This window comes from Citrus sinensis, chromosome 9, assembly GCF_022201045.2.
Source record: "Citrus sinensis cultivar Valencia sweet orange chromosome 9, DVS_A1.0, whole genome shotgun sequence".
NCBI classification, from domain to species: domain Eukaryota; kingdom Viridiplantae; phylum Streptophyta; class Magnoliopsida; order Sapindales; family Rutaceae; genus Citrus; species Citrus sinensis.
The window spans coordinates 7,067,463-7,093,204 of NC_068564.1; the positions used below are offsets into that span (position 1 = coordinate 7,067,463).

The 25,742-nt window shown below is 36.6% G+C and overlaps 5 protein-coding genes across 5 annotated transcripts; 2 read left to right on the top strand and 3 right to left on the bottom strand.

Annotated features, from left to right (window-relative positions):
* Window positions 1-17: 17 nt before the first annotated feature.
* On the bottom strand, window positions 18-6,085 carry LOC102616348 (magnesium-chelatase subunit ChlH, chloroplastic). Its single transcript, XM_006489925.4, has 5 exons — window positions 4,369-6,085; window positions 3,993-4,075; window positions 1,402-3,204; window positions 737-1,213; window positions 18-576 (listed from the first exon to the last, which is right to left on the bottom strand). Exons 1-5 carry the CDS (start codon window positions 5,765-5,767, stop codon window positions 199-201), a joined length of 4,140 nt encoding a protein of 1,379 aa, XP_006489988.2. The 5' UTR covers window positions 5,768-6,085; the 3' UTR covers window positions 18-198.
* A 1,131-nt stretch (window positions 6,086-7,216) lies between these two features.
* LOC102615861 (uncharacterized) lies at window positions 7,217-11,030 on the bottom strand. Its single transcript, XM_006489924.4, has 8 exons — window positions 10,939-11,030; window positions 10,587-10,818; window positions 10,421-10,490; window positions 10,199-10,304; window positions 9,083-9,149; window positions 8,819-8,894; window positions 8,097-8,392; window positions 7,217-7,542 (listed from the first exon to the last, which is right to left on the bottom strand). Exons 2-8 carry the CDS (start codon window positions 10,794-10,796, stop codon window positions 7,459-7,461), a joined length of 909 nt encoding a protein of 302 aa, XP_006489987.2. The 5' UTR covers window positions 10,797-10,818; window positions 10,939-11,030; the 3' UTR covers window positions 7,217-7,458.
* Window positions 11,031-11,217: 187 nt separating this feature from the next.
* LOC102615560 (cytoplasmic tRNA 2-thiolation protein 2) lies at window positions 11,218-15,057 on the top strand. The gene is made up of 7 exons (XM_006489922.3): window positions 11,218-11,611; window positions 11,887-12,235; window positions 12,348-12,434; window positions 13,147-13,268; window positions 13,479-13,557; window positions 14,060-14,454; window positions 14,652-15,057. Exons 1-7 carry the CDS (start codon window positions 11,325-11,327, stop codon window positions 14,698-14,700), a joined length of 1,368 nt encoding a protein of 455 aa, XP_006489985.2. The 5' UTR covers window positions 11,218-11,324; the 3' UTR covers window positions 14,701-15,057.
* A 759-nt stretch (window positions 15,058-15,816) lies between these two features.
* Window positions 15,817-19,184, bottom strand: LOC102615279 (protein N-terminal glutamine amidohydrolase). Its single transcript, XM_006489921.4, has 6 exons — window positions 19,017-19,184; window positions 18,784-18,889; window positions 18,328-18,405; window positions 18,079-18,209; window positions 16,953-17,077; window positions 15,817-16,124 (listed from the first exon to the last, which is right to left on the bottom strand). The coding sequence occupies exons 1-6, from the start codon at window positions 19,070-19,072 to the stop codon at window positions 15,964-15,966; spliced, it is 657 nt and encodes a 218-aa protein (XP_006489984.2). The 5' UTR covers window positions 19,073-19,184; the 3' UTR covers window positions 15,817-15,963.
* A 2,931-nt stretch (window positions 19,185-22,115) lies between these two features.
* Window positions 22,116-23,399, top strand: LOC112495652 (F-box protein At5g49610-like). The gene has a single exon (XM_025092350.2). The coding sequence runs from the start codon at window positions 22,116-22,118 to the stop codon at window positions 23,397-23,399; it is 1,284 nt and encodes a 427-aa protein (XP_024948118.2).
* The last annotated feature ends 2,343 nt before the right edge of the window (window positions 23,400-25,742 follow it).

Consider the following 25,742-nt stretch of genomic DNA (forward strand, 5'->3'; position numbering starts at 1 on the left):
ACAGCAAAAGGTACAGGTTTATAAAAACAAGATTAAATTCCGTCCTCATTCTTATGAACAAATGCACATCCCAAATGTTCCTAGAACTTGCATCCAATAATTTCACAGTGAATGTGAGAAAAGAAAGGCTTATGTAAATCAGCACTGTCAATTGATATTTGCAGACTAGGACCTATTTTAACAGTTTACTACTATAATTCACCGGTCAATCCCTTCAATCTTGTCTTCAACTTCCGAATACAATTGCCTCAACTTCTCAATGTTTTCCTCCGAAGTTTCCCAGTATCCACGGCCATTGGCCTCCAGGAATGTCTGCACCAACTTCCTAAATGAATTTGGATTGGTATTCATCAGCCTGTTCAACATTTCCTCATCTTGGATAAAGGTAGTGTTAGCTTCTTCGTAGACCCAGTTGTCAACTTGGCCCGAAGTTGCACTCCACCCAACAGTGTTAGTAAGCCGCTTCTCAATTTCACGAACACCCTCATAACCACTGGACATCATTCCTTCATACCATTTCGGGTTCAACAATTTGGTTCGCGCATCAAGCCTCACGGTCTCAGCAAGTGTACGCACCTGCATATTAACAATTTCAGACTGTTAGCCAAAAAGCTTCCAAGGCTCTAGAACTTAATCTAGCTTTATGAGACTATGTTGAAACCTATTAAATCGTCTGGAAATTTAAGGCTTCAATGTAACTTTGCATCAAGTATGATAACAACTTCACAATGTTTACCTGAGCATTAGCTGTGGTAGTATCAGCAATGTAGGCATTAGGCTTCTTTCCATCCTTCCTGAAGCTCTGGACCAAATTTGTTGGGTCGGAATCGAAGTAGTGGCTCACATCAGTGAGGGAGATTTCAGAGGAGTCGAGGTTTTGGAATGTGGCGTCTGCTGTGCCTAGAGCCATCTCAAAAACTTTTCTTTTCTCACTCATGCCTGCGCCAGGGGCATCACAATCAAAGGCAAAGGACTTCCTGCTCAAATACATGTCCTGGAGCTGTTTCTCGTCATTCCATGAGGAATTCTCAACAGCAAGGTTTATGTTGGAGGAGTAGGATCCCGAGGCATTGGAGAAAACCCGAGTTGCTGCTTCACGAACATCGATACCCAGGGCTTTAGCTTGTTCTAGTGCATGCTTCCTAACATAATTCTGTTCTTCTGGTTCATCAAGTTCAGCAACCATCTTCACTGCCCGGTCAAGCAGATTCATCTGTGAAAAAAATAATCATTTATCAGAAAAAGAATATCCAGAAGACACAGTGCCATGAGGTTAAAAAAAAAAAATTGAAAGGTAAAAAATTGGGAGAGCATGTAAGCAATCAAAATGTTTCAAGCCAAATAGCAAACAGTGCATATTGGAAGTTTGGTAGGACAAGAAATGGCCACGGTGAAAAGTACCTGATTTATGAAGAGGTCTCTGAAAACCCCAGAGCAATTAACAACAACATCAATCCTGGGCCTTCCAAGCTCTTCAAGACTAACTGGCTCTACTCGGTTGACTCTACCAAATGTGTCAGATACAGGCCTTACCCCAATCATCCACAAAACCTGGGCAAGCGATTCACCATAAGTTTTAATATTATCAGTTCCCCACAACACAAGTGCAACTGTCTCAGGATACTTTCCTCCATTGTCAACCTTTTGCCTCTCAATCAACCTATCCACCACAACTTTTGCACTCTGCATTGCTGCTGTGGTGGGAATAGCTTGTGGATCCAGAGCATGAATATTCTTTCCCGTTGGCAAAACTTTTGGGTTCCTGATAGGGTCGCCACCAGGACCTGGCTCCACATATTTGCCCTCAAGAGCTTGTTTTAAACTTCCCAACTCATTGTCAGCTACAACAAGCTTTAAACATTCCCCAACGAATTCAAACAATGTTCTTAGCTTGGCTCTATCTGCCCGGTAAAATTTTGTGTTTGACAAATATTGAATCCATGGCTCATTAATACCAAATCCAAGGATAGAACTTAGCTTATCGGCCACATCAACTACTTGACCCTTCTTATTGGTTGTTTTTCCCACAAAAGCAGAAATGGCTCCACGTGATGCTTCAGTTATTTGCCGAAGAAGCTCCACATCCTTTAATATTCCCTTGTCACTCCCTCTATAGATGTCCTCTATGTCCCTTCCAACAGTCTCAGCTAGTATAGAAGGGAGTGATGCAATTTCATCTTCAGGACGGTCCAGTGCAGCAATGTTGACCAGTGTTGCAACGGCTTCCAAAGCAGATGGAGGCTCACCAATGACATGGAGCCCGCAAGGCAAGAGCCGGGACTCAATTTCCATGATTTTGGAGTATACTTTCCCAACCACAAGATCTCTTTCTTTTGCTGAGATTTCTGCCCCCTCATCTGGAAGTTCCACATCTTTGTCAAGATTGCATTGTTTAGCAGTACTAATAATGGAGCTTACAATTTGTGGCCCACGGCCTGTGTCCTTAAGTGATTGGTACGAGGAGATGAGTTCACTTAACTGCTTGAGGCCTTTATATAGCCCAGCATTTTCAGCAGGAGGCGTCAAATAGCTAATGGTATTGGCATAGCTCCGACGCTTTGCTATAGTAGCTTCTGATGGGTTATTAGCAGCATAGTAATACACGTTGGGAATGTTCCCAATTAGACTGTCAGGGTAACACACGTCGCTCATTCCTACCTGCTTTCCAGGCATGAATTCGAGTGAACCATGAGTACCAAAATGAAGAACTGCATCAGCTTTGAAAATTTTCTCCACAAAGGAGTAATAAGCCGCAAATCCATGATGAGGACTAGCTGATTTGGAGAAAAGAAGTCGCATAGGATCACCCTCATAACCGAATGTGGGCTGGACTCCAATGAAAACATTACCATACTGTTTGCCATATACTAAGAGGTTCTCTCCATCAGAATTTAAATTCCCAGGAGGTTTTCCCCAGTTCTCCTCCAGTGCTGTGGCATAGGGAGTTAGGCTTTGATATTCTCTAACTCCCATTTTGTAAGCTATGTTTAGATTTGGACTGCTGAATTGAGCCTCTTTATCGTGAATAATTTCTTCGATCAAGGCTTCTGAAGTCTCCGGAAGCCCTTCAACATTGTAACCATCTCTTTGGAGATCTTTTAAGACTGAGAAGATTGAGGAAAAGACATTAAGGTAAGCAGCTGTTCCAATATTTCCTTTATCTGGAGGGAAACTGAAGACAGTAATTGCTAACTTCTTCTCTGCCTGCATGTACACATACTTCTCATTAAAATGCAGAAAATGAAAAAGAAACCATGTCCAACTATGTCCACTTTATAACAGAAAGCAAGATAAAAAGAAACATTTGAGATTTAATTACATGGAGAATATATTTTACATCTACTTAGGTCACCACATCTATATAGACAGGCAAACTCAAAGAGGAATCCTCATGAAGAGACGCTATTGTTGATATATTCCAAAAAAAGGAGGCAATTGAATTGTCGTCAATGTCGATCATTCAAACCTCCAACACTGGGGGTTTAGCTTCATGTGTATTTGTTCATGGGGGAGTGAGGTTTGTGGTTAGGGGGCAGAATATGTTCTGAAAACAATCACAAAGATAATAAATCTCCTCATTAATTATAATCTAAATTAGGAGTTTAGATGAAAACATTAGGGATATCTGAGTTCCAATCATCAGTTTAACATAAACCAGTCACTGGATTAAAAGTGGAAATTCCCAGGAATTCACAGATTGCAGATAAAATTAGGTAATTATTGGTAAAGGTGCTATCTCAAGTAAGATCTTAACTACTAACAGTTATTATATTTTTATATATATATAGATATATGTATATGTAGATATATATACACCAAGCGGAAAACAGCATAGTCTATCAAACACTACAAGTTGGAAGATAAATTTAACAAAACTAAATTTGTTAGTACATCAAAGCATATTGTAAACATGTTAGAAATTCAGGTAGGAAAAAGTTGAAATACCAATAATCTTTACAAGTTATAAAGATACGTAGCATAAAAACAAGTACCTTAGTTTTTCTTTTCAGTTCACCCCATCTAATTGCCCTGGTGCAGAGCTGCTCTACCCTCTTGTGAAGAGCATGTGCTTTCCCTGCAATCCCATCAAGTTACTTATTAGACTTTAAAGAATGGCAACATAGGAATTTCTTAAAAAATTTATGCAGTTAACAACACCACAGAGCTTAATGCCTTTGGGAATACTTTGAAGTATGCAGACACTCTTAGATGGAATTTTCGGATGTATGTTGCCTCCAAATGAATAAATTAACAGTATATCTCTAAGATTTAAATCCACATGCCTCCTCAATGAATCCTAAGGTAAATAAAATGATGGCATTGAAAAAAAAAAAAAGCAAATACTGTAAAATATCAGATTTCACTTACCAGTTCTTGGATCCCGGCCAGCAAAAACAATGGGCTCCAAGCCACCATCCAGCTCCGGGAGAGCAACTTGCAAAGCTACCTGAATAGGATGCAGCCCCAAAGTACTATTCAACCACTCTTCAGTTGTTTGAAACACCAATGGGAGTGCAACGATGTAAGGAACATCAAGCTTCCTCAGAGCCTCAATTGCCCTGGGATGATCCTGCCGTGCTGGACCTCCAACAAGAGCAAAACCAGTAAGTGATATAGCCGAATTAACCATTGGTTTCTTCATTACTGGATCAACAAAGAACCTCTCCACTGGCCCTGCAAAATCAAGTCCACCGGCAAAAATCGGTATCACTTTAGCACCTCTAGCCTCTAACTCCATAATCACAGCCACATAGTGACTGTCATCCCCAGTTACAATATGACTCCTTTGCAAAATAAGCCCTATAACCGGTGCATCAGGCCCCTTGAGCTTCTCGTTAGTATCTTTTCTAGTACCATACCAGTTCAAATACTCCTTCACATCATCATACATACAAGGGGCCAAAGGATGCCAAATTCCAGTATCCAAGAACAAAACTGGATCTGCATACTCGATCTTTTGGCCTCTCAATGCAGGTACATAAGAACCAGAAATCATTTTCAAGAAATTTTGCAAGTTATCGGGAGACCCCCCAAGCCAAAACTGTAAACTCAATATATAAAGTCTAGCATCTTGAGCCTTATCACTAGGTAAGTACTTCAAAACCTTTGGCAATGTCCTCACTAACTTCAACATACTGTCAGCAAAACCAGCACCTTGCTTCTTTTTCTTGAACAATTGGAAAAATGGACTTTTTGACTGACCCAACTGAGACATACTAAAAGAACCCAACTTGTTAAGCCTCATTACCTCAGGCATTGAAGGGAAGACCAACACTGCATCAAGCCTATCCCTTTCTTTCTCCACAGCAGCCTTGATCTTCAATGCGAGCTCCTCAACAAAAATCAGAGACCCTATAAATATATTTGCATTCTCAAGATCTTTACAGAAAGTTTTGTATGTATCAACATCACGAAGCTCCTCAACCAAGTACCCAACAACCTCGTAAGAAGCATAGTTAACTTGCTGGTTTAAAGCCTGAACTGCAGCTGAGAGAGCAGATTGGTATTGAGCTTCAAGAACTACATAAACAATCTTTACCGTGGGAAGATTATCTCTGTTTTCAGGCACAATTCGACGAACTTCTGGGGAAGTTTGAGTAAAGAGGCCATTGCCAACTACAGCACATTTTACTTTAAGGGGGTACTTTGAGTGGATTTGGTAGTTGGCTTTTCTGGGCAGAAATGAATGGAGAAAATAGTGCTTCTGAGAGTGTGAAGAGAGCTGGTCTGGCTTTAAAGTGAATGCTGAAGATACTAAAGAGGCCATTGCTGCTAAAAATTTACAAGAAGTTTCAGCAGAAGTCCTCTGTTTCTCTCTGTCTCTAAATTTAGAGAGAAATAAAGAAGGTCGAAAGAAGAAGAGGACACCAAAAAAGATATTGCAGCTTCTGTTTCAGTGCTGCTGCTGCTTATTTTTTTCATTAACAGCTTAGTGGCTATGAGTTTTTATATTTTCTGTTGAGGAGAAAGTTTAAGAGAGAGGGATTTTTGAGAATTGAAACAGTTGGTTAATATCGTTAGTGGTGGGAGGAAGGAACACGTGGCAGAACGGGTAGTCAAGGAGTCATGATGATTGGGGTCATATTTGAGGCTGAGTTTGTTTTGAGGATTACAGAGAGAGAGGGGTAGCAAATGGGTTTATGTACTCGTGACTGATCTATCTGAAGAGTTGCAACTGATGGAGTTCCCTGAATTCTGATTGGTTGAGTTGGATTTCCCAAAAGTGCCATTAGGGAAATGAGGTGGATTTTGGATTATGTTATGTAAAAAAGAGAGAGAACTTTTTTCGGTGCTTTTTTGCCAAGTATTTAGATTCTTCTTTTTGAGTTTGTGTCTCTCAGTGAAAAGGGTTTTGATATTTTGTTAATTTTCTGTGACAGCAATAGGTCCAGGTATCCTATTTTTTCGCCAAGTGAATTGCCATCCATTCATCTGTTTTCACGGTAGGCAGCTCATAAAACGCCCACTGAAATATCCACAGTAGAAAATGAAGCTTTAACCAAATCCATGGGCTTTGCAAAGCTCCTCAACCTCCATTGACCCTTCGATGATAAAATTATGTCACACAAACCATTCATTGAACATCATTTTCCGTCGACAGAAAGCTCAGATTAGAAGGGGGATCGTAGGTAGAATATATGACTCTTGTCATTTTGCTACCAATATCAATTTCTGGAAAATAAATTATGTTTGAGGAATTGAACATGTAAACATTTGTTCTTAGGTCGTTTGAATTTTAAAACACCATTGCACTCACTAGCCTCTTCAGAATCAAGGTATCATAGTGAAATTTGCATAATGTATGAAAGTCACACTGGCATCATCCTCTTTGGGGTAATTTCAGTTTTCTTCAAGACAAGATCCATGATTTAAAATTTTGTTAGTGTGGTGAAGCTCGATAAAACTCCAGATCACGTTTGATAGCAATCTAACGACCTTCCACCTTCTTGCATTCTAATTCCCTGAATTATATACTTCAGCAATCTAACTACACCACCATCAAGTGCTTAATGACAATGTGGTAACATACGAGTTATAAACAATGATTATTCAAATTAAAGCAACACCCACAAACTTAATAGCATTGTCTTTAATTCAACATACATGCTATACATAATTCCAAGCTCAGAGCAAACAAAAGCATATGAATTAACACACACTAATTAAACTGGGAATTGTTGAAGATTATAAGCCCACAAAGCAATGAGAAGCTATGAAGAATAACAACAAAACCAATCTTACTACGACACATTGTATCCACTCTTGAGAACATATGTAATATCAATTGTGGAAAATTAGCTTCATGTGAAACCAAAATTTGATGACAGAAAAATTTCATCCTAAGGTAACTAATGTCACAAGAGAAACAAGAGAGAATAAACATTTAATTTGAAGACAAAATTAACTACCCACAAGTTGTACTGGTTGAGAGACAATCCCCTTGAATTAACATCAAAACTAGTCGATTTCCATACCAGAAATTGCTTCTTCTAAAATCTGGTGAAGTTCCTTCACTCTTTGTCTTGTTAATGCAATGCAATCCTGCAACCACAAGTGAAGCAACCTCATCAGCTTTTATCTTAAAACTATTTCATAAGTCAATGCGTCAAAATGTCTCAACAAGCATTTAATGCCCATCACACTGGAAGCTCATCTAAAATATAGTGTACACTACTTTTCACCAATATTTCTCCATTTATTGGCTGATAGAAGCAGTCAAGCACAAATGAAACTGAATTAAAAAGATTAGCACATGATACACTACCCGTAGCAAGATATTTAAAAGTAAAATCATTTTCTTCAAACATGGAGCTGTAATTTTTCTACTCTTTTCCGGCATAATGTTTTAATAGCCAAACTATTAATATTACTTAAGGTTCTAGATTTCAATTTGACCTCAAGGACAGTTACCTTTAAAATCAAACATTCATTTATAAATTATGCTTCAAATATCATGTTTAATGAAAAACAAATTTTAAGATCATAAGTTGAACATATTATGCTGCTTATGAGATTAGCACATTTGTAAGTACCCCTTACAACAAACTCAACTTTTTAAGAGTCATGAACATATGTAGTTGATGGGGCAACTCTACCTGGACAGCTGATGTATAGGCGAGAACTGCTCCACCTGGTTTGTATAAAGACACAAGTTGATTGGATGAATCTAAGACCACAGTCACAAGAGTTTCCATAATTGACTCTTCCTCTGAAGTGGGATCTGCTAGGATGTAATTCTTGTGAAGTATGCATGTCAATGAGAATGGAATACCACCAAGGGTGAGCTTCCTTTTCTCCTTATTGACTGGCTCTTTTTCCAAATTTTCTTCCTTCTGTTCCTCAGGCAGCATAACTATTTTTCCATCATCCAAGGATACTGTGGGGATCTGCACTGGAAGGTAGAGAAGTTTGAATAATAATGCTTTTAAGATTGTTAATAATTAATGCACTTACAAATTTGAGTACTTCCCCAATTTAAAAAATGAACAAATGCAATTAATAGTCTATCTACTTACACAGACATAGATAGAAAACTTTGAGATCTACTACCTATTGAAAACAACTCCATTTGCCACTGGCATGGCTCACCAAGGGACCGGAACATATTAGATCAAGACTTGTCAGTGGATAGGCCTTGCATAATATATCAAATTTCCAATACAGAGCTTCAAATAATATAAGTTTGATGGAGATAATGACACAGAAAATTCCCATTGTGGACGATAGATAATAATCTGACTAAAAGAAACTACTTATTTGAGAGCTGAGGGCCCAGACTACTAAAGTCTAAATTGATGGAGAAGGGAGAGAATCTTACAATTCGAGAAAGCAGCAACTGCTGAAAGTAATGCAGCATCAAAAAGAGCACCATCAGCATCCAGGCAGTAAATGTCCTGCAAAAGAAGAAATTATAAACAAAGCAGCCTGATAGTAATGCAAATAGGCATTAGTATTCACTGCTGCTTAAAACCAAGCAATTCTGGAAATACAATTCCAAACACAGACCTAAAATAAAAGGCCAAATATCATGTGCAAGCTTCCGGAATTTACATACACAGAAAATAACAAACAAACAACTTACCAAATACACCATCCAGGCAGCTTTTCCACCGACCAAGGATAGTTCCTTCAAATTAATCATGCCAGAACTGTAACAATCCATGCAACTAATTGTTATTGACAATTATAGACCCACAAGAAAATGAATAGCAAGGGGATAAGAAGCTAGAATTAGCTGACATGACTGACCATCAAAAAAGAAAATGTTACCTGCCCCAAAACTATATTACAAGTATATTATTATGTATGCACACAGCAAAGATAAGACAGGGCCAAATAGAACAGAACTTTTAAGACTATAAGCCCAATACAGTTTAATCCTAAAATGTAGCAGACAGGCTTGAATGGTGCAAAATTATTGGTACTACTACTACTTTCATTCCAACATGAAATGCTTTCCACAATTACTCAATACTCATTTTCATGTATAAGAGATCTTGCACTCCTTTACTACCAATTTGATCAGCCTTTTATAAACAATGGAGAGCTGTCGAAAGAAATGTTGTTGTTTCAGTCCATATATGCATTAAAGTAAATACATGATAAAACATATAGAGTGCTTCCTACGCCATTCATTTAACTCGACAGGATAACATTGTTTCAGTCTTCAGATATACATTTCAATATCTATGTTAGTTCCCAGGACATTATGTGTTTCCAAAGTACAACCAGTGAAGGAACTTACAGTCAGTTGCTTGCAAATGACGGATTGCTACTGAAACAGATAACATTGCTTCAGTCCTTCATATAAACATTTCAGTGACTACATGAATAATTAAAAAATAAGAGCTTTCTGGCTCATTTATTTGCTTGCCTATTTATCTGCTTCCCCATTGCTTACAACAAAACCAGTTTCATCCAAACGGGGATGTAAATCACAATGAGTTTATAGAAGCGCTTAGAGACACTAATAAACCACCTTCAAGCTACATGTACAGATGGAACTTACAAGATTCAAAACATGCATAAAGACAAGTAAAATTTGCAATAGAATTTACAGAAAGGGGCATTAATACCTTAGCACAATTGACATTTCATAAAAATTATTAGCACAAGAAAAGCCACAACTCCAGCATAAGATACTTTAGTAGTAGTAAATTATAGCAGCAACGAACAGCTATGACAAAATTTTACATGCCTTGAAATAGTGTCAGATAACTGCTTCGCTACAACTGGTGCAGCCTCAGCTGGCCTACCAGGCCTAACAAGTGGAGAACAAATTGGAGGCATGTGGAAATCAATAGCTGAAAATAACAAAAAATTGCACAGTTACACCCTTTAAGACAACAACACAATCAAATACCCAGACACGCACACACACTCATTAAAAGCAAGGAAATATGCAGTTGAAGACACTAACATACGCAGCCCTCGTCTGGCGACTCCAGTGAAGGAGTCATAACTTCCATTTTAATAGCAGCCAACATTGTCTGAACAAACAAGAAACCAAAAAAGGCTATAAATCATCACCCATACAATGCAACATAGCAACAGCAATTCATCATTTTTTAATTGATTGCACTCACAGTGGAACCAATCTTTGCCAGCGCTGACCCGTCAGCGGAAGCAACAGCACCCATGGATATTGTCGTATTTCTAGCTCTAGAAAGTGACCTGGCATCGGGCCGAATGGATTCCGCAAGATGACGCTCGAAGTAACGGAGAGGGAAAAGGCGCCGGAATGCGTCTACTTCCATCTCAGATGACAAGTCCTCTGAGGCATTTGGTAACCCCATTTTCTTTTACTTAATTATTTTTCTGTCCAAATAAATTCAAAATTTTGGAAAATGCCCACTTCAAATGAGTTCAAAATGAATTAAAAAATAACCAACAAAAGCTTAAATTAGAGAGACAGCAGCTGAGAGTCGGAGCTTTAACTGTGCAGAGAGTGTATGAGCGTCAGAGAAGTCGCGACAGAGAGAAAAACTGCAAGTGAGAAAGGACTCGTGTCTGCTAGGGCTTGTAAGCTGGGCCGTTTAAGGCAATTGGGCTGGAGGTCAAATCCGACCCATTTAACAATAAACCCACCCTTCGTGACGTGGCAGAGATTTTAAGTTTTTCCTCAACGATAAGGGCTGGGCTCAAGTGCCGACTATGCCCGGCCCATCAGTAATTAATATAACTAGTCTTTGGCGTGGCAGAAATATATTTGCTATTGCTCACTAGTTTCTTAAGCGCTTCCTTCTGCTTCAGCTAAAACCCTGGCCTGGATTTTAAGTTCTGAACTACGTACTTGAAAGAGCAAAACGCAAAGCATCGAAGCTATGGCGTGCAATTCCGCGACTGGCTGCCAGTCCGGTTGTTACAAAAACGAATTCGAACGAGATTTAAAGCCCGCAACGGAAACAATAAGCGACTCGAATGAGCAAAATCTGTGCGTAAAGTGCAAGGCCAACGAGCCGACGCCCGGCGCCGGCGAAGATGGGAAGCATTGCTTGGATTGCTTTAGGAGTAATTTGTTCGGGAAGTTTCGTCTGGCTGTTGCTTCCAACGCCTTGATCACTCCAGCTGACAACGTTCTCGTCGCCTTCTCCGGTGGCCCAAGTTCCCGGTATATGCTAGTGTTACTATTTCATGTTAAAGTTCATTCTTTTTGCTTTTTCAGATATTAATTTATTAGTTAAATTCTTATTCTATTTTATTGTTTCTGATAATTGATTAAATTGTAGTTTAATTGCTTGTTATGAAAATAACATCACGTGCTGTTTTACATTTTTTGAAAATGTTTTGAATGTTTCAGTGAGCGTACTAAAATGTTGTTAAGCAAGCGAGTCCTTTTATACTCTGTTAAAAATCATTTGCTAAGCATACATAGGTTTGCTGCAGGGTGGCTCTTCAGTTTGTGCATGAGTTGCAGCAGAGAGCGCAGAAGAATTTTGATGCTAGTAAAGATAGATCTTTACCTGTATTTGGTGTCGGAGTTGTGTTCGTCGATGAAACCGCTTATTATCCAGTTCCTTCTTCGGAAATTGACAATGCTATCCAAGAGATTAAATTGATTGTATCAAATCTATCCCCGCCAACAAAAGAGTTACATGTCATTCCAATAGAAAGTATCTTCTGTTCAAATCCGTGTGATGGAAGGGAGAGATTCAAAAAGTTAGTGGATTCTGTTAGTGATGCCACTGGAAAAGAAGATCTTCTGTTGCAGCTAAGGATGTTGTCTTTGCAAAAGGTTTGGTACTAGATGTAATGTTTCTAGTTGTGGTAACTCATACAAGATGTGGTTCTTCTATAACATGTGCTTGCATGTACAAGATTATTTATCTTGTTTCCTTTTCTTGCAGTTTGCTTCAGAAAATGGTTACAATAGACTGTTACTAGGGCTATGCACATCAAGGATTGCTTGCCATGTTATAACAGCAACTGTGAAGGTCTGTCATGAGTTAGTCATATCTTGATTGTTTTTATTTATTAAAGCTGAGGATTTATTTTTTATGGCAAATATGCAATATTTTGTTGCTGGAATCTAAAAATATTCTCAAGATGGGCACTTATTTGTGATATCCAAGTAAGATGTAGGGTACTGATATTGAAAATGTGCCATATGCTTGATGCATTACATTGACTTATCCATTCTAATTGAACCATGTTATTCTTTAACCATTTATCTTTAATGTTTTTTTAAGAACTAAAATCATGTGTTTTAAATCTATCTGTTTTTTTGTACATTCATTTTCATTGAAATAAATTAACAATATTTCTCATATGAAAAAAATATAAAAAGTTTTTATGCTGTTGTTAATTGTGATCACCTTGAATATAGTTATTTTAGTGGAGTCATATTGGTGGTCTAGGAGACATTATTCTGTAAAAACTGGAAAAATTTAGTTTGAGCTGATTTTGATTGTTAGTGCAGTTTGCAGACAGGCCACTGAAAACTGTCAGCTAATGGTGGCATTAGAACAATTAAATTTTTAGGCAAAAGAATGAATCAATCAATGTGATTTGTGGCAGATTCATTTATTCATCAAATGTTCTTTACTTATTCCTTTTTTCAACTGGATTGGCAGGTATCATTTGATAACTGCAGTTTAGTTTTTCTCGTGTCTTAGTTGTGATGTTTTGGTCTATTTTCTTTAACAGGGTCGAGGCTATTCTTTACCCGCAGATATACAATATGCTGATGCTAGGTGGGAGATCCCTGTAGTGCTTCCACTTCGTGACTGTCTTGCTCAAGAGCTCAACATGCTTTGCCAACTTGACTGGTATGTAACTTCTGCCAGTATCAGTTTATTCCCATGCCATCCTTTTTTTTTTTTTCTGCAGAATATCCTTTTTCTAAATTCAAATTAAATCATTATATTTTTATCCTTTTGTTGTTTAAACACTTTTTGAGGAATTCTGTTTTGATATGTCTTTGAATGAAATAATCTAGTTTCTTGCTGAATGATGGATCTGATCTCTTGGCAGGGCAGTCTAAAAACTGTGGAGTTACTTAATCAAACTCACTCTGGTATCAATGGCTTGGTATCATCATTTGTGAAAATACTCCAGGTAGAAATTTATTCTGGAATTTGCAGATTCTGGGCATAAATTCAATGTGTCTTTGGTGGCTTTTTTAAGTGAAATGACCTTAAGGAAAGAAGAGTTCACATGTATCATGCACATTTACCTGGAAAAATAGAGAGGAGTATTAGAGTTCCCTTTTTTATTTGCTTGAATGGACCTGTTGGTATACAGGATTAGGATGGTTCACAAGCAGGCAGAGGCTGCCTCCATTTGCAGCCTGGTGCTTCTGTGGAACAAAAAGATGGATGGAAACGATTTGCATAGAGGTCCTGCTGCCGAGATATGTAGTAGTAGTTTTCCTGTTTTCTTCTTGGAATTTTAAAGGATTGGTTTAGGCATTTGAGATAAATCTAGTTCCTGTTGTGTTTATTTGCTTGGAGATAGTTTTACTTGTTACAAATTCTATCTTCTAGCATGTTTCAAATTACTCATGTCTTGGAGCCTTAATTATTCAATTTGCAAGCCACTAATAGATCTTTATTTTCAGGAAGAAAATCCTTCTCGGGAGAGCACAATTATGCGGACAGCTGGAAAGCTGACTCCATTTCACTTCAACAAGATTCCAGAACTAAATGACTCTAGTGTTCCTTTAGCATCCCAGAGACGCCAGAAGAGATTTAATCTCAAGCCAAATGAATCCATTTCCTCGGAGTCATTCTGTTCTTTGTGCTATAGCCCACTCAACCAATCAGACTTGACAAGTTTGAGCAGTCATGACAATTGCAAAAATTCTGATATTTTTGTTGCTGCCTGTTGCTCAAGTTGCCGATTTCAGATATTTCCCAAAGATCCCTCGTCAATGGAGAAATTTTATTCACTTCTACCTGAGCCATTAGTTGCAAGAGCAAAGCATGTGAGAAATGGTGATTCCAGTCTTCTAAGGTGAGAATTAACATTTATAACCATCACTGCAACTCAAATATGAGGTCCATTTTACCTTTAGATGTTTCTCAAAGGTCTCCATCCATCTCTGAGTCACTGCTATCAGCAATAAATGTTATTGCTCTTATATGATAGTTATGTAGCATCCTATGACCTTCCAAAATTTATAACTCCCGTTTCTTTTTTCCTACTTACAGGGAGCAAATACAAGACTTCTTGCTTTCAGATAGTGAAGATGACGCTTGAATTGTCGGCCTATTTTGAGGTCCTCTTTTCTGGAGTTGCGCACTACAAAGTTTTTGATAGATTATGATAATTTCAGAAGGGTTTTATCCTGCAGCCAGCATCCAGCAATGATAAAAACTGCTCTGTTGCCGATTGGTTGCCTGAAGAATTTACACCCAAAATACTCTAATTTGAGCCAGTGCGCGTTATTTGCAATTGCCTTAGATAATTTATTCAAAGAGTAAACAATATAAGGACTTAGGTATTTTGTATTTAATAGAGAGGCTCTAAGGATTGGCCAAATTATTTTTTGCTAAATATTTTGTGCGGTAGAATATTAATAAAAATAAATTAAATCATGTCATAACTCTTGCCAAATGTATCCTCGATTGTGTTTGCTTGTGCGAGTCCTCTTGAAACTCCTTTTTTTCGCGTAAACCCCATTAAATAATACTGAAAAATCTCTTTTTGCTTTCACTTTAATTGTAAAAATGCCGTTCTTCTAATTTTCTGAATGCTAGTTTTCCTCACTCCAAGAAATTCTAGAAAAGGAGCACTTTTTTTCTCAACCCGCCACAATCTACGGATTTATTGGTGATAAGAGCTTTGTTAATTGATAAACATGAAATTTTTGCTTCTTGTTTCATGTAATTCTACCCACAACTTTCACTCCACTTTGTAAGGGTGTCACAGTATTCTATCAACATCTCATTTTATCTCTTTATTTTCCACGATTTGTTGCTCAATCTTCTCAAACTTTGTATTAGTTATCTTAGAATCCAATTTTGTTAATCTTGTTTTGATATGCAGGCAACCAAAAGATAAATGCATGCGTAAAATTCATTGCAAGATTCTTCTCCTACTCATGTCAAACCCTCTGCAACTTCTTGGATTGTATGGGTGTCTAAAGAGTTTTCTGAGAGAGAAAACATAAGGGTGGGTTAGATTTATATTTTTACCTTTATTGTAATTACAAGAATAAGGGATTTTAAAAGATTAATGAAAGGGTGCTAATAATTCCACTCACTAAAAATAATTAAATCCCACGGAATTCTGTATTGGGAGCTTGTGTGAAATTTTAATAGAAACACACAAGAGACAAGATCATTAAACCACGCAGTAGCAAAGTCAAACAAATACAAAAATGAGAATATATTGGCCTTACATTAAGTTTGGTTTAATGAACAAAAGTTTAATGCACTGTGCAATGGTTTGCAGCAAGTAGTTCGGGTTTATATGTACTGAAGCTGTGAAGCCACATCATAAAGAAAGCAAACCCAAAGTTCATGAAGAAACTTGTGCAAAGAATTCCTCCAGTTGGTTCTCGCTCAACACCACACCAAGTTTGTTAGTATAAACAGCATGTATCAGATCAGGTTCAACATTTACTGAAACTTCATCAGCCCTGATTTCATTGTACTCATTTAAGTTGTGCGCAGTCTTATCTGCACATCATACGCAGGAAACAACCAAAATAAAATCCAAATTTAGAAAACTTCTGCCAATGACTTCACAGAAGTTCAGTAGTAACCACAAAAATCAAATGAGCTAACGCAGAGCCAAACAGATGTGTGGCCGGGGATGGAGAAGACGGATGAGAAGAGCGGAAAATTTAGTTATTGAAAAACATTGTGGATTTAACCAGTCAAAACCACCATAAATTAGTGATTGAAAAACTTCAGTGGATTTTACTGGTTAATACCACCATAAATATCTTTCTTATTCATAATCAATCAGGGGCTCCAAATTTTATTCTTTCAGTTAGCCCTTAATCAATTTATCCCCATCATGAATTACATGGGAGTCTCACTATTGCATATGGATGAATGAATCCAAGCAAGCACAAAAGACACTAACTTTCAAGCTTTCTCCCCTTCTATGTATAATTCTTTCAAGTTGGGCAAATTCAACTGACCAATATCTCTTATTCCAATTTCCCACTATTTCCATCCAAATGGGATGATTCCCTTAAGCTCATATGTGGATGAAGATGATGATTCTAATGCCTTGTATGTGGTGCAAACCGCTCTTCAGCTTGATAATGTTTAACATGGGGACTTCTGCCTTAAATAGTCTAATTTTAATAATTTATTTAGAAGCAGCTCTGGCTACCGTCAATATCAATCAATGCTTTGTGTACAGTGAATCCGATGAAATGGAGTATGCAAGATTTAGGGATGTTAATTAACTTTGCACCAGATCTCACAACTGAAAACTTACCACTAGTAGCTTTAAACCACACAGCAAGATTTGTATAAGATTATAGTGTTTACCTTCAGCAACTATGGGTTCATATGCTGGAGGCTGGGCAATCCAGTTCCCAGCAGAATCTTTCATGTGCCTTCTATCAGATGCAAAGCAACGAAGGAATACTGGAGCATGCACAATTCGGAAGAACCTGATGCCAAGAAGAAATGTCCTTCGATGAAAATCTTATAATCTGATCCTTAGATTTTAGACTATGCCTATATTGATCAACAAGTGAAATATTGAGCTATCTACACAGATGAGAGAACTAAATTATCACTGAATGATAGAACCAGAGGGTCTGTCTGAGAATGGTACAAAGTCACATTGATAATTGTGAAATAAATAGCGTTTGGCAGAAATAATATTACAGCTTCATGAGAATGTTCGCAGAGTATAATTTGGGGCAGGATGGGGTGCAGTGCACGATAACTATAAAAAATTATAGTAAATAAATAAAAACAGCAAATTCAATATTGCAAACATAAAGATCTTTTAAATATTACATTAACGTAAATTAACCCCTGCCCATCCCTGATGATGTGAGGATTGGTCTCAGACCTCTATTAACACCCCAAGATATTCTACCAATTGAACCAACTGGTACACATAAATATTCTAATGATAATGAAAATCAAATAGACTAGTAAATTTAAGAAAGTAATATTATTTACCCAAAAAAGAAATGGAGCTCAGTGCATGATTCACTTAAAATATTCAACAGCCGCCTCAACCATCAAATGAAGTATGTCAAACAAGCTAAGAATGAGAGATGTAATGATTCTTGTGGGACTCTCCCAAGTAGTAGCACGGTAGTCTTCTCTAATGATCAGTTAAAATAAGTAACTGATAAATTCTCTAATGGGCTACAAGGTTGTTCTCAAAGAATTACAGCTAGATTGGAAAATGGGTTCTTATAGTTACAGATTTTGTTATGCTAAATTTTTGAGGAGCAGCAGAAGGATAGGCAAGATGTTTCAATTTATGATTTCATCTATAACACACAATTAAAAGCAAAGATTCTGTCAGATGCAGGTGCTCAAAACTTCTCTACAAGTAAAAGATATAGCTACCATTCAGGTCTACACCCTCCAGCAAACTCAGCATGAATACATTAGCCAAAAAAAAAAAGTGCTGTAGAAAATACATTACCTCTGATACTCGGAAAAGAGCTGAAAAGATGGTTGGATGGTTTCTGACACATAGGGAGCTAAAGGAGAAGGAAATGGAAGACTTGAATCCAAATCCCACACCAAACAAGGAGAGTCACCACCTTTTTTCCTCTGTAAATTCAATGCCATAGATGAAATGCAAAATAATCATTAGTAATCATTCTGCATCACCCGAAAAAGTAAAAGTACCATATCAACTAACTCGCTGCATAAAATATTTAGCTTTCACCTGAACGCAAATGACATGATAATCCCAGAGAACCACACCATCTGCCCTCTGGCTGGCCTTTTGATGCCACAGTGGAATCTAGAATATAATCATTAAGAAAAATAAATATATTAATAAACAAAAAATAAGAACAATCTTATACTAAACCCTACATAACATGACTAATTCCCAACACAGAGATACCTTTTTCCCAGTTCTTTTTGAACCCAGGAAATTGCCAGAACCATGTACTTAGCAAGTAAACAATTATACAAAAATTTTCTAAAACAATAATAATAATAATAGTAGTAGTAGTAATTCAGCTTGTAATTATCATCTTATGATCAACACTTCAATTAAAGACAAGTGGCTCAAGTTCATAAATAATTTGAAAGAAAAAAATGAATTGATGCCTTTTTATCTTGATCAACTCAAAAGAAACCTAAAATTGATAGAAGGAAAAGAAAACCTACATGCCTGTTTCTTTTCATTAGAAATGAACACTACAAACAGATCGGATCCGTCGGCCTCAGCTGTTCCATTGGCGCACAATTTCTTGCAGAGCAAGTAAACATTCTCCTCACTGGATGTAATTGAACAAACAATAATCACAATTTTTTTTTAAAAGAAAAATTACTAACTAACTAATTAATTATTTATTTATTTTCATTAATGTGATAAATACATTGAATTTTGAATCAAAACCGTACCAGTAATATGGAGTGTGCTGGAATTGCGAAGAGTCCAAGCTGCTGCTTAATTCCATTTTTTTTCTTTCTCTCTCCCCTCTAATTAAGGAGAGTCCCAGTCTCTGTCAGCTTCTGCCGATGATTTATTGACGGTTGTTCCAGCTGAAACGACACCGTTCTAATCGCGGCATGAAACTTCTTTTGCCAGAGGCTGCACCGGCACAACAAGAGAAACGTATTCGGCCCAGTGCTTATTATGGCCTCAGCCCATGATATCTTTTAGAATATTATTATTATTATTATTTTATTTGAATCGTCTCTTGGAACGTTTGACTCATAATTAAAAAGATTTTTTTTTTGTTTTATTCAAGATCATTAAGAAGAAATCTAAATATACTTATATTAATTTAGATTAATTATGAACTCTTTTTTTTTTCTACTAGTATAAATTATTAGATATCAAGTCTATATTATGATTTGAATATTCATACTATTAATTAGATAAATTACTTGATACAAAATAATTTATTTTTTATTTTAATTAAGGGATTAGATTCATTAATTAAGATAAAAATAATAGTTATGAAAATGGATTCCCGCTTGAGTTTTTAACAACTCTCATACCCAATTTATTATTTTAGGGCTAAATCTATTTTACCATTCACAAAAATCTGACAACTGTTTGCCGCTGGTCTAAATTTAGGTTAATTTTGGCCAATTGTTGAAACAATCTATCATTTATATAATTTGCCTCACCCCAAAGTCCTAAAAAATACCAGAAGCACCTTTTTTCCTGTACACTTTTTTCTAGGTCCAATTTTTCAAAGGCTTTAAGTTAACATAAAGCCCCAGTTGGAGAGAATCAATCAAAGGCTTCAATGTGAAAATAAGATGCTTTACCAAGAGGAGGACTTGTTTATGTAAACCTTTAATCATATCTTTATGGATTATAAATTCATTACATTGTCGGAGCAAGTGTATTTGTTACCGCGGTATGTATGTTTCCCATTAGATTACATCAAGTGATCCAAATTTGGACCAAAGCAACCTGCTAATGACAATAGCTCACGAGACTGTTAGAACAAGACATTGAAATTGTATTTCAGAGTATCAGGCTATTGTTTGAGGATCACTTCTCGTTTGACATGGAGTCATCCCAAAATTCTATTATGAAAGACCTGAGATGAAGTTTACAAGATTGGGTCTAAAAGATTAAAAAAGAATTATTTTCTTATGCATTTAGCAAAATTATTAATTTAGGTGCACTGATCCAATCGGGACCAAGAATTTTATTGTTTAATCAAATTATTAATTTATTTAACATTTACTTATCGAGATTTCAGTGTATAAGATTTCGGGTAACAAAATCTAATCTTGTTGAGCTTTAGCTTCCACGTCATCAAAACCATAACTGATTTTGGAGCCAAAAATTGTATAAATAAGATTTGAAAAAGAGAAGTTCATTGCTTCAACAATAAGCTCTCAATGTTTTGAAGGGTAATCTATTACAAACTTTCTTTAGCCACTATTTGCTATGGCCTTCTCTTCTGGATGATCATTTTGCTGCCTGAATATAATCATGAGCATTAACTTTATTCAGAATCCCATTGACTTTCTCCTTTCGTTCTCTTAATAATTCTGTACACTCTTTGCAATTTATAATTCTTCCTTTATTTGATAAAAAAGCAATTGGATTTAGCAAGTCAGGGTAGTGGTTCTTCAAATGTTGTGTTATATTAATTTATCGCCCAATTTTCATTTAAGGAAAAAAAAAAGGAAGCTTCAACATCCATTTGTATTGCTACAGCTGCACAATATCACGGCTTATTAGCATAGGAATTGAACTGCATAAAACAGCGTATAAATTATGAATTATCTTATTCACGTTGCTTAATTTTTTTTTTTATAATGTATATTATCTTATCAATTTAGCCACATGATGGTCATAAGTCAGGTCAGGATTTTTTTTAATTTATCGAGGTTTTACAGTACTTATAATAATCAGAAATGACAAGCTAAGAATAAGTTTATCAACCAATGGATACCTACTTTCAAAAGTATCCATTGGTTGATGAATATTAATACTACTTCTGTCTAGTTGATTAATATTAACATTAATATCTCCGGGAATCAGTTTTTGTTGATGAATAATATTAATGTTAATATTAATTCCTTTCTAAAGATCGGATATATTGTCTTGCTAACCAGTGAGATTTAATTGTTTGTACTCTGGATTATGCGGAAGCTTATTGTTTCTGTAACTGAAATTAATTAGTTTCTGTGAAAGGTGGCAATTTACAGCACCGTGTACTGTATAATAAGCCCGTCCTAATTGTGTAAAGCTTCTGTCTTCCTCTAATGCAATCTTGGCTGTGAGATTCGTTTGATTCTTTTTTCCTTTTTCTTTAAAGCCCGAGATGTGATTAATTTGATTAGATCATATATATATATATATATATATATGGTTACCTATTTATTATAAAATTTAAGAAGATAAGTTTTAGTTCAGTTATTAAAATCTCTCAGTAAAATTATGGGTGCGGAGGGAATTAAGTTGCCATTAAATTATAATTATTAAAAAAAAAAGAAAAAAAAGAAAAAAAGAACAATGATTTTTAGACAGAAAAGTATGATTTAGTACACAACAGATCTACTTCGTTGTGTAATCTTCTGTCAGCCTTTAATTTCTTTAATTTTTTTAAAAAAAAATTGTAGAATTTAACTATTTCATTTATTCTCTAAAAGCGAGTATTTTTTCAGAGCCCTGGATATTATTTCTCTCCACAAAACTCTTTCAGAAATCTTTAAAAGATTGATTTTTCAAGTGACTGAAGTAATAAAAAAAAAAAAAACTATTACTTTCCTACACAAATAAGGATTATGTGTTGTTATGACCTTTTCCTACACAAATAAGGACTCGGGTATATCCAAGTCAGAATAGAATTTCCTTTTCCTAAATTTTGTAGACAAAGTAAAGCCCCTTATTTATATCAACACGATCATCGAAAAAGGAAAGCAAAAATAAATCCCAGCCTCATTATATTCGCTAGCTGCTTGTTACCAAAACCCTAAAACAGCAAAACAAAACCCAGGTCAGGTCATTGTTTGGGCATAATAAATATGGTACATCAAAGCATTGGAACGGATATACTTTCGGAGATTTTGTCCCGAGCAACATTGCAAACAGTTGGAAGATGCAGGCTTGCTTCAAAAGAATGCAATGATCTCACTTACCGATCTTATTTCATGCATCTTCACTGTCAGAGAACAAGAACCATCTCCGGGTTTCTTCTGGCTTCTATGATGTCACACAAGCATCCTGCTGAGTTTGTCTCAACGGATAACAATATTCCTAATATTGTGTCACTCAGATTCTTGCCTGGCTGTGCTCGAATTTTGGCCTGCACTAATCAAGGTCTATTGCTTTGTCTGAATAGCAGACCTAAATGTCATCGGATTCCTGAATATTATGTGTGCAAGCCTACCACTAAGGAGTGGCAACAAATACCTAATCCAAAGACTCGATACTTCGCTCGAAATGTGGCTATGATGGTACTTAGATTAGATCCTTTGCGATACAAGATAATTCGGTTATCAGAACCAAGCCACCTTCGAAATCTTAATCGAAAGCATGCATACGAACATTGCTTTTGCTGTGAGGTTTTTGATTCTGAAAGATGGGCTTGGAGGCAACTGGAAGAGATGTACTTGCCATATGATGAAGTATTGACGAGCAAGCCAGCAATTTCAGCATGCGGTGCATTTCACTGGCTGACTTCGGAGAAAAATATTTTGGCATTCAATGCAGATGATGAAACATGGACAATGTTATCGGTGCCTGATGCAGTTAATAATAAAAGCTACTATTTGCAGCTAGCGGGGTATCAAGGAAAACTTGCCTGCCTCCGTAAGGAAAGAGGAAGAGAGGATTGCTTTGAGTTGTGGGTGATGGAAGATTATTTTGGCAAAAAGCTATGGAATAAGAAACATACAGTGAGTACTAAACCGCTTCAAATTGAGGAACGTTTTGTTAGTCCCGAAGCTCTTTATAATGCTGAAAATGCTCTGGTAAGAAGTTATTATGACAGGGTATATTTTTACAAGTTTACGGATGGAAGTTTTGATGCTGTAAAGTTGAAGAATGGCCACTATGATCAAGGAATTTTTCCATTCCAATCTGATTTCGAACCTAGTAATTTGAGAATTTGTCGACGATTCAAGAATCATCCAAGACAACGACCAAGAAGAAGCCTACAGAGATGCAATGAATTCATTCATCTGCTTGGCTTGGGCTGTCGAAGAGCATTGAATCCAACCCTCATGTTTATATTTTTGCTGCTTATCTTTACTCTATTTTGTTCTGTTCTTGATGAACAAGGTTTTAATGTTAATGTTTCGTTATAAAATTTTTGTGTTATGTGTTGAACATGTGATTGTTGAACATGTGCATGCATGTGGCAAACATTTCTTTATGGCAAACAATTGCATGTGACTAGCATGCAATTTTTTGACTCTTAGCATAAAGTTGTTGAGTAAGTGGGAAACAAAGGTAAGTGCAAGGAATCAACTTTTGACTTTTATGGTAAACAATGCATGTGACTGGCATGCAACTTTTTGACTCTTAGTATAAAGTTGTTGAGTAAGTGGGAAACAAAGGTAAGTGCGAGGAATCAACTTTTGACTTTTATGGCAAACAATTGCATGTGACTGGCATGCAACTTTTTGACTCTTAGTAAAAAGTTGTTGAGTAAGTGGGAAACAAAGGTAAGTGCGAGGAATCAACTTTTGACTTTGGCACCAAAGTGGAAAAGTTGAGTAGAAATTTATATTATTTTAATGCCCACCATTGTTGATTTTTTGGACATGGCTTGGCCTACAAATAGAGGCCTCATTTGCCCTCTTCATTCATCTCATTTTCTCTAATTCTAGTGAGAGTACCAAGAGGTGTAAGTTGAGAGTGTTAAGAGCTTTGAGTTCTAGTTCTAGTGTTTTGAGAGTTTGAGTGTATTGAAGTTGTGGGCTGTGAGACAAAATACTACAATACTTATAACTCATTTTCACTAGAAAAATATTTCCTTCTGTCTTCACCCGTGGATGTAGGCTAAAAGTCGAACAACGTAAATTCTGGTGTCTATGTGTAATCATTATTTCTCAATTTCACTTTAATTGCATATCTGCTACATTGCCGAATTTCCAGAAAGTGGTATCAGAGCCTTTGGTTGCATTTGTGGAGTCAGATACTGTTCACGTATATGGTACTATTCACGCATACGATACTATTCACGTATACTAAACTATTCACGTAGAACAATAGAAGCGATCCAATAATTCTGCGGTGCAAAGCAGGGAATAATGGTATGAGTGGAAGTAATTGTGTGGGCTTGTACATGTCTAGGAAAGTTCTGTCACAAAGGCAATAAGAGCCTAAGGAGTATGATTTTAAGTGGGACCGCTGTGACCCCTCCAGTCTTTCCTCTTTCCTAATGTGCATTTTCACACTTGTGATTACTCATAACTATTCAAGAAGGTACACTAATTTGTGTACAATATTAACAAAATGGTAGCAAAGTTTGAGATTGAAAAGTTCAACAAGAGCAATTTCTCGTTGTGGAAAATGAAAATATGAGCAATCTTGAGGGAAAATAATTACTTAAAAGCAATTGGAGAAAGGCCGGCAGAAATCACTGATGACAAGTAGATTGAGATAGATGACAATACAATTGCTGATCTACACCTGGCACTTATAAATAGGGTGTTATCCAATGTGGCGGAAGAAAAGACAGCAAAGGGTATTTGGGATACTCTCACAAAACTATACGAGTTTAAGTCACTATACAACAAAATTTTCTCGAAGAGAAGACTTTATACTCTTCGAATGGCGGAAACCATAATGGTAACCGACCATATCAGCACTCTGAAAACTCTATTTTTAGCACTTACGACGTTGGGGTATAAAATAGAGGAAATTGAACGTGTAGAGCTTTTACTTCAAAGTCTATATGATCAACTCATTATCAACCTGACGAATAATATCCTCACAGAGTACCTAGTCTTTGATGATGTTGCAGCCTCTGTATTAGAAAGAAGAGAGTAGGCGCAAGAATAAGGAAGACATGTAAGCAAGTTCGCTGTAAGCGGAAGCGCTAACGATGGTGAGAGGGAGATCAGCAGAATGTGGTCCCGATGGGAGTCATAATCATGGTAGATCAAAGTTAAGAAGTAAGAAGAAGATTAAATGTTACAAAGTGTGGCAAAATGGGGTATGTCAAGAAAGAGTATTGGAGTAACCAGAAGAGAAGAGATGGTAAAGATCCTGAGTAATAAAATATTCAAGGGTGTGTAGCAAGTACCTTAGATGATAGCGACGTTTTATACAGCAAGGGAGCAATGGTTGCAGAAGGCAGAAAATAATTATATGACGTCTGGCTTATAGACTCAGCAGCTACCTAGCACATTACCTCTCGGAGAGAATAGTTCCACAAATATGAACCTATTTCAAGAGGATCTGTATATATAGTGATTACCATGTCTTGGAGATCACTAGTGTTGGTACTGTCAAAATAAAAATGTTTAATGATACAATTCGCACTATTCAGAAGGTATGACATGTTAAACACCTTAAGAAAAATTTATTGTCTTTAGGACAAATAGATAGTCTTGGCTGCAAGATTCACGTGGAAAATGAAATCATAAAGATTGTCAAAGTTGTGCTTGTATTAATGAAGGCGGAAAATATCAATGCCAATC

Coding starts and splice junctions, on each gene's coding strand:
- LOC102616348 (XM_006489925.4), bottom strand. CDS start 5,767: ATGGCCTCTTTAGTATCTTCAGCATTCACTTTAAAGCCAGACCAGCTC. Junction 4,076..4,368: donor TGGCCGGGATCCAAGAACTG/GTAAGTGAAATC, acceptor ATGGGATTGCAG/GGAAAGCACATGCTCTTCAC. Junction 577..736: donor CTACCACAGCTAATGCTCAG/GTAAACATTGTG, acceptor GTTAATATGCAG/GTGCGTACACTTGCTGAGAC.
- LOC102615861 (XM_006489924.4), bottom strand. CDS start 10,796: ATGGGGTTACCAAATGCCTCAGAGGACTTGTCATCTGAGATGGAAGTA. Junction 9,150..10,198: donor TTATCTGACACTATTTCAAG/GCATGTAAAATT, acceptor GGATTGTTACAG/TTCTGGCATGATTAATTTGA. Junction 8,393..8,818: donor AGTTGCTGCTTTCTCGAATT/GTAAGATTCTCT, acceptor TCTACCTTCCAG/TGCAGATCCCCACAGTATCC.
- LOC102615560 (XM_006489922.3), top strand. CDS start 11,325: ATGGCGTGCAATTCCGCGACTGGCTGCCAGTCCGGTTGTTACAAAAAC. Junction 12,435..13,146: donor TTATAACAGCAACTGTGAAG/GTCTGTCATGAG, acceptor TTTCTTTAACAG/GGTCGAGGCTATTCTTTACC. Junction 13,269..13,478: donor ATGCTTTGCCAACTTGACTG/GTATGTAACTTC, acceptor TTGGCAGGGCAG/TCTAAAAACTGTGGAGTTAC.
- LOC102615279 (XM_006489921.4), bottom strand. CDS start 19,072: ATGGAATTAAGCAGCAGCTTGGACTCTTCGCAATTCCAGCACACTCCA. Junction 18,406..18,783: donor TTTCTAATGAAAAGAAACAG/GCATGTAGGTTT, acceptor ATTATATTCTAG/ATTCCACTGTGGCATCAAAA. Junction 18,210..18,327: donor ATCATGTCATTTGCGTTCAG/GTGAAAGCTAAA, acceptor TTGAATTTACAG/AGGAAAAAAGGTGGTGACTC.
- LOC112495652 (XM_025092350.2), top strand. CDS start 22,116: ATGGTACATCAAAGCATTGGAACGGATATACTTTCGGAGATTTTGTCC.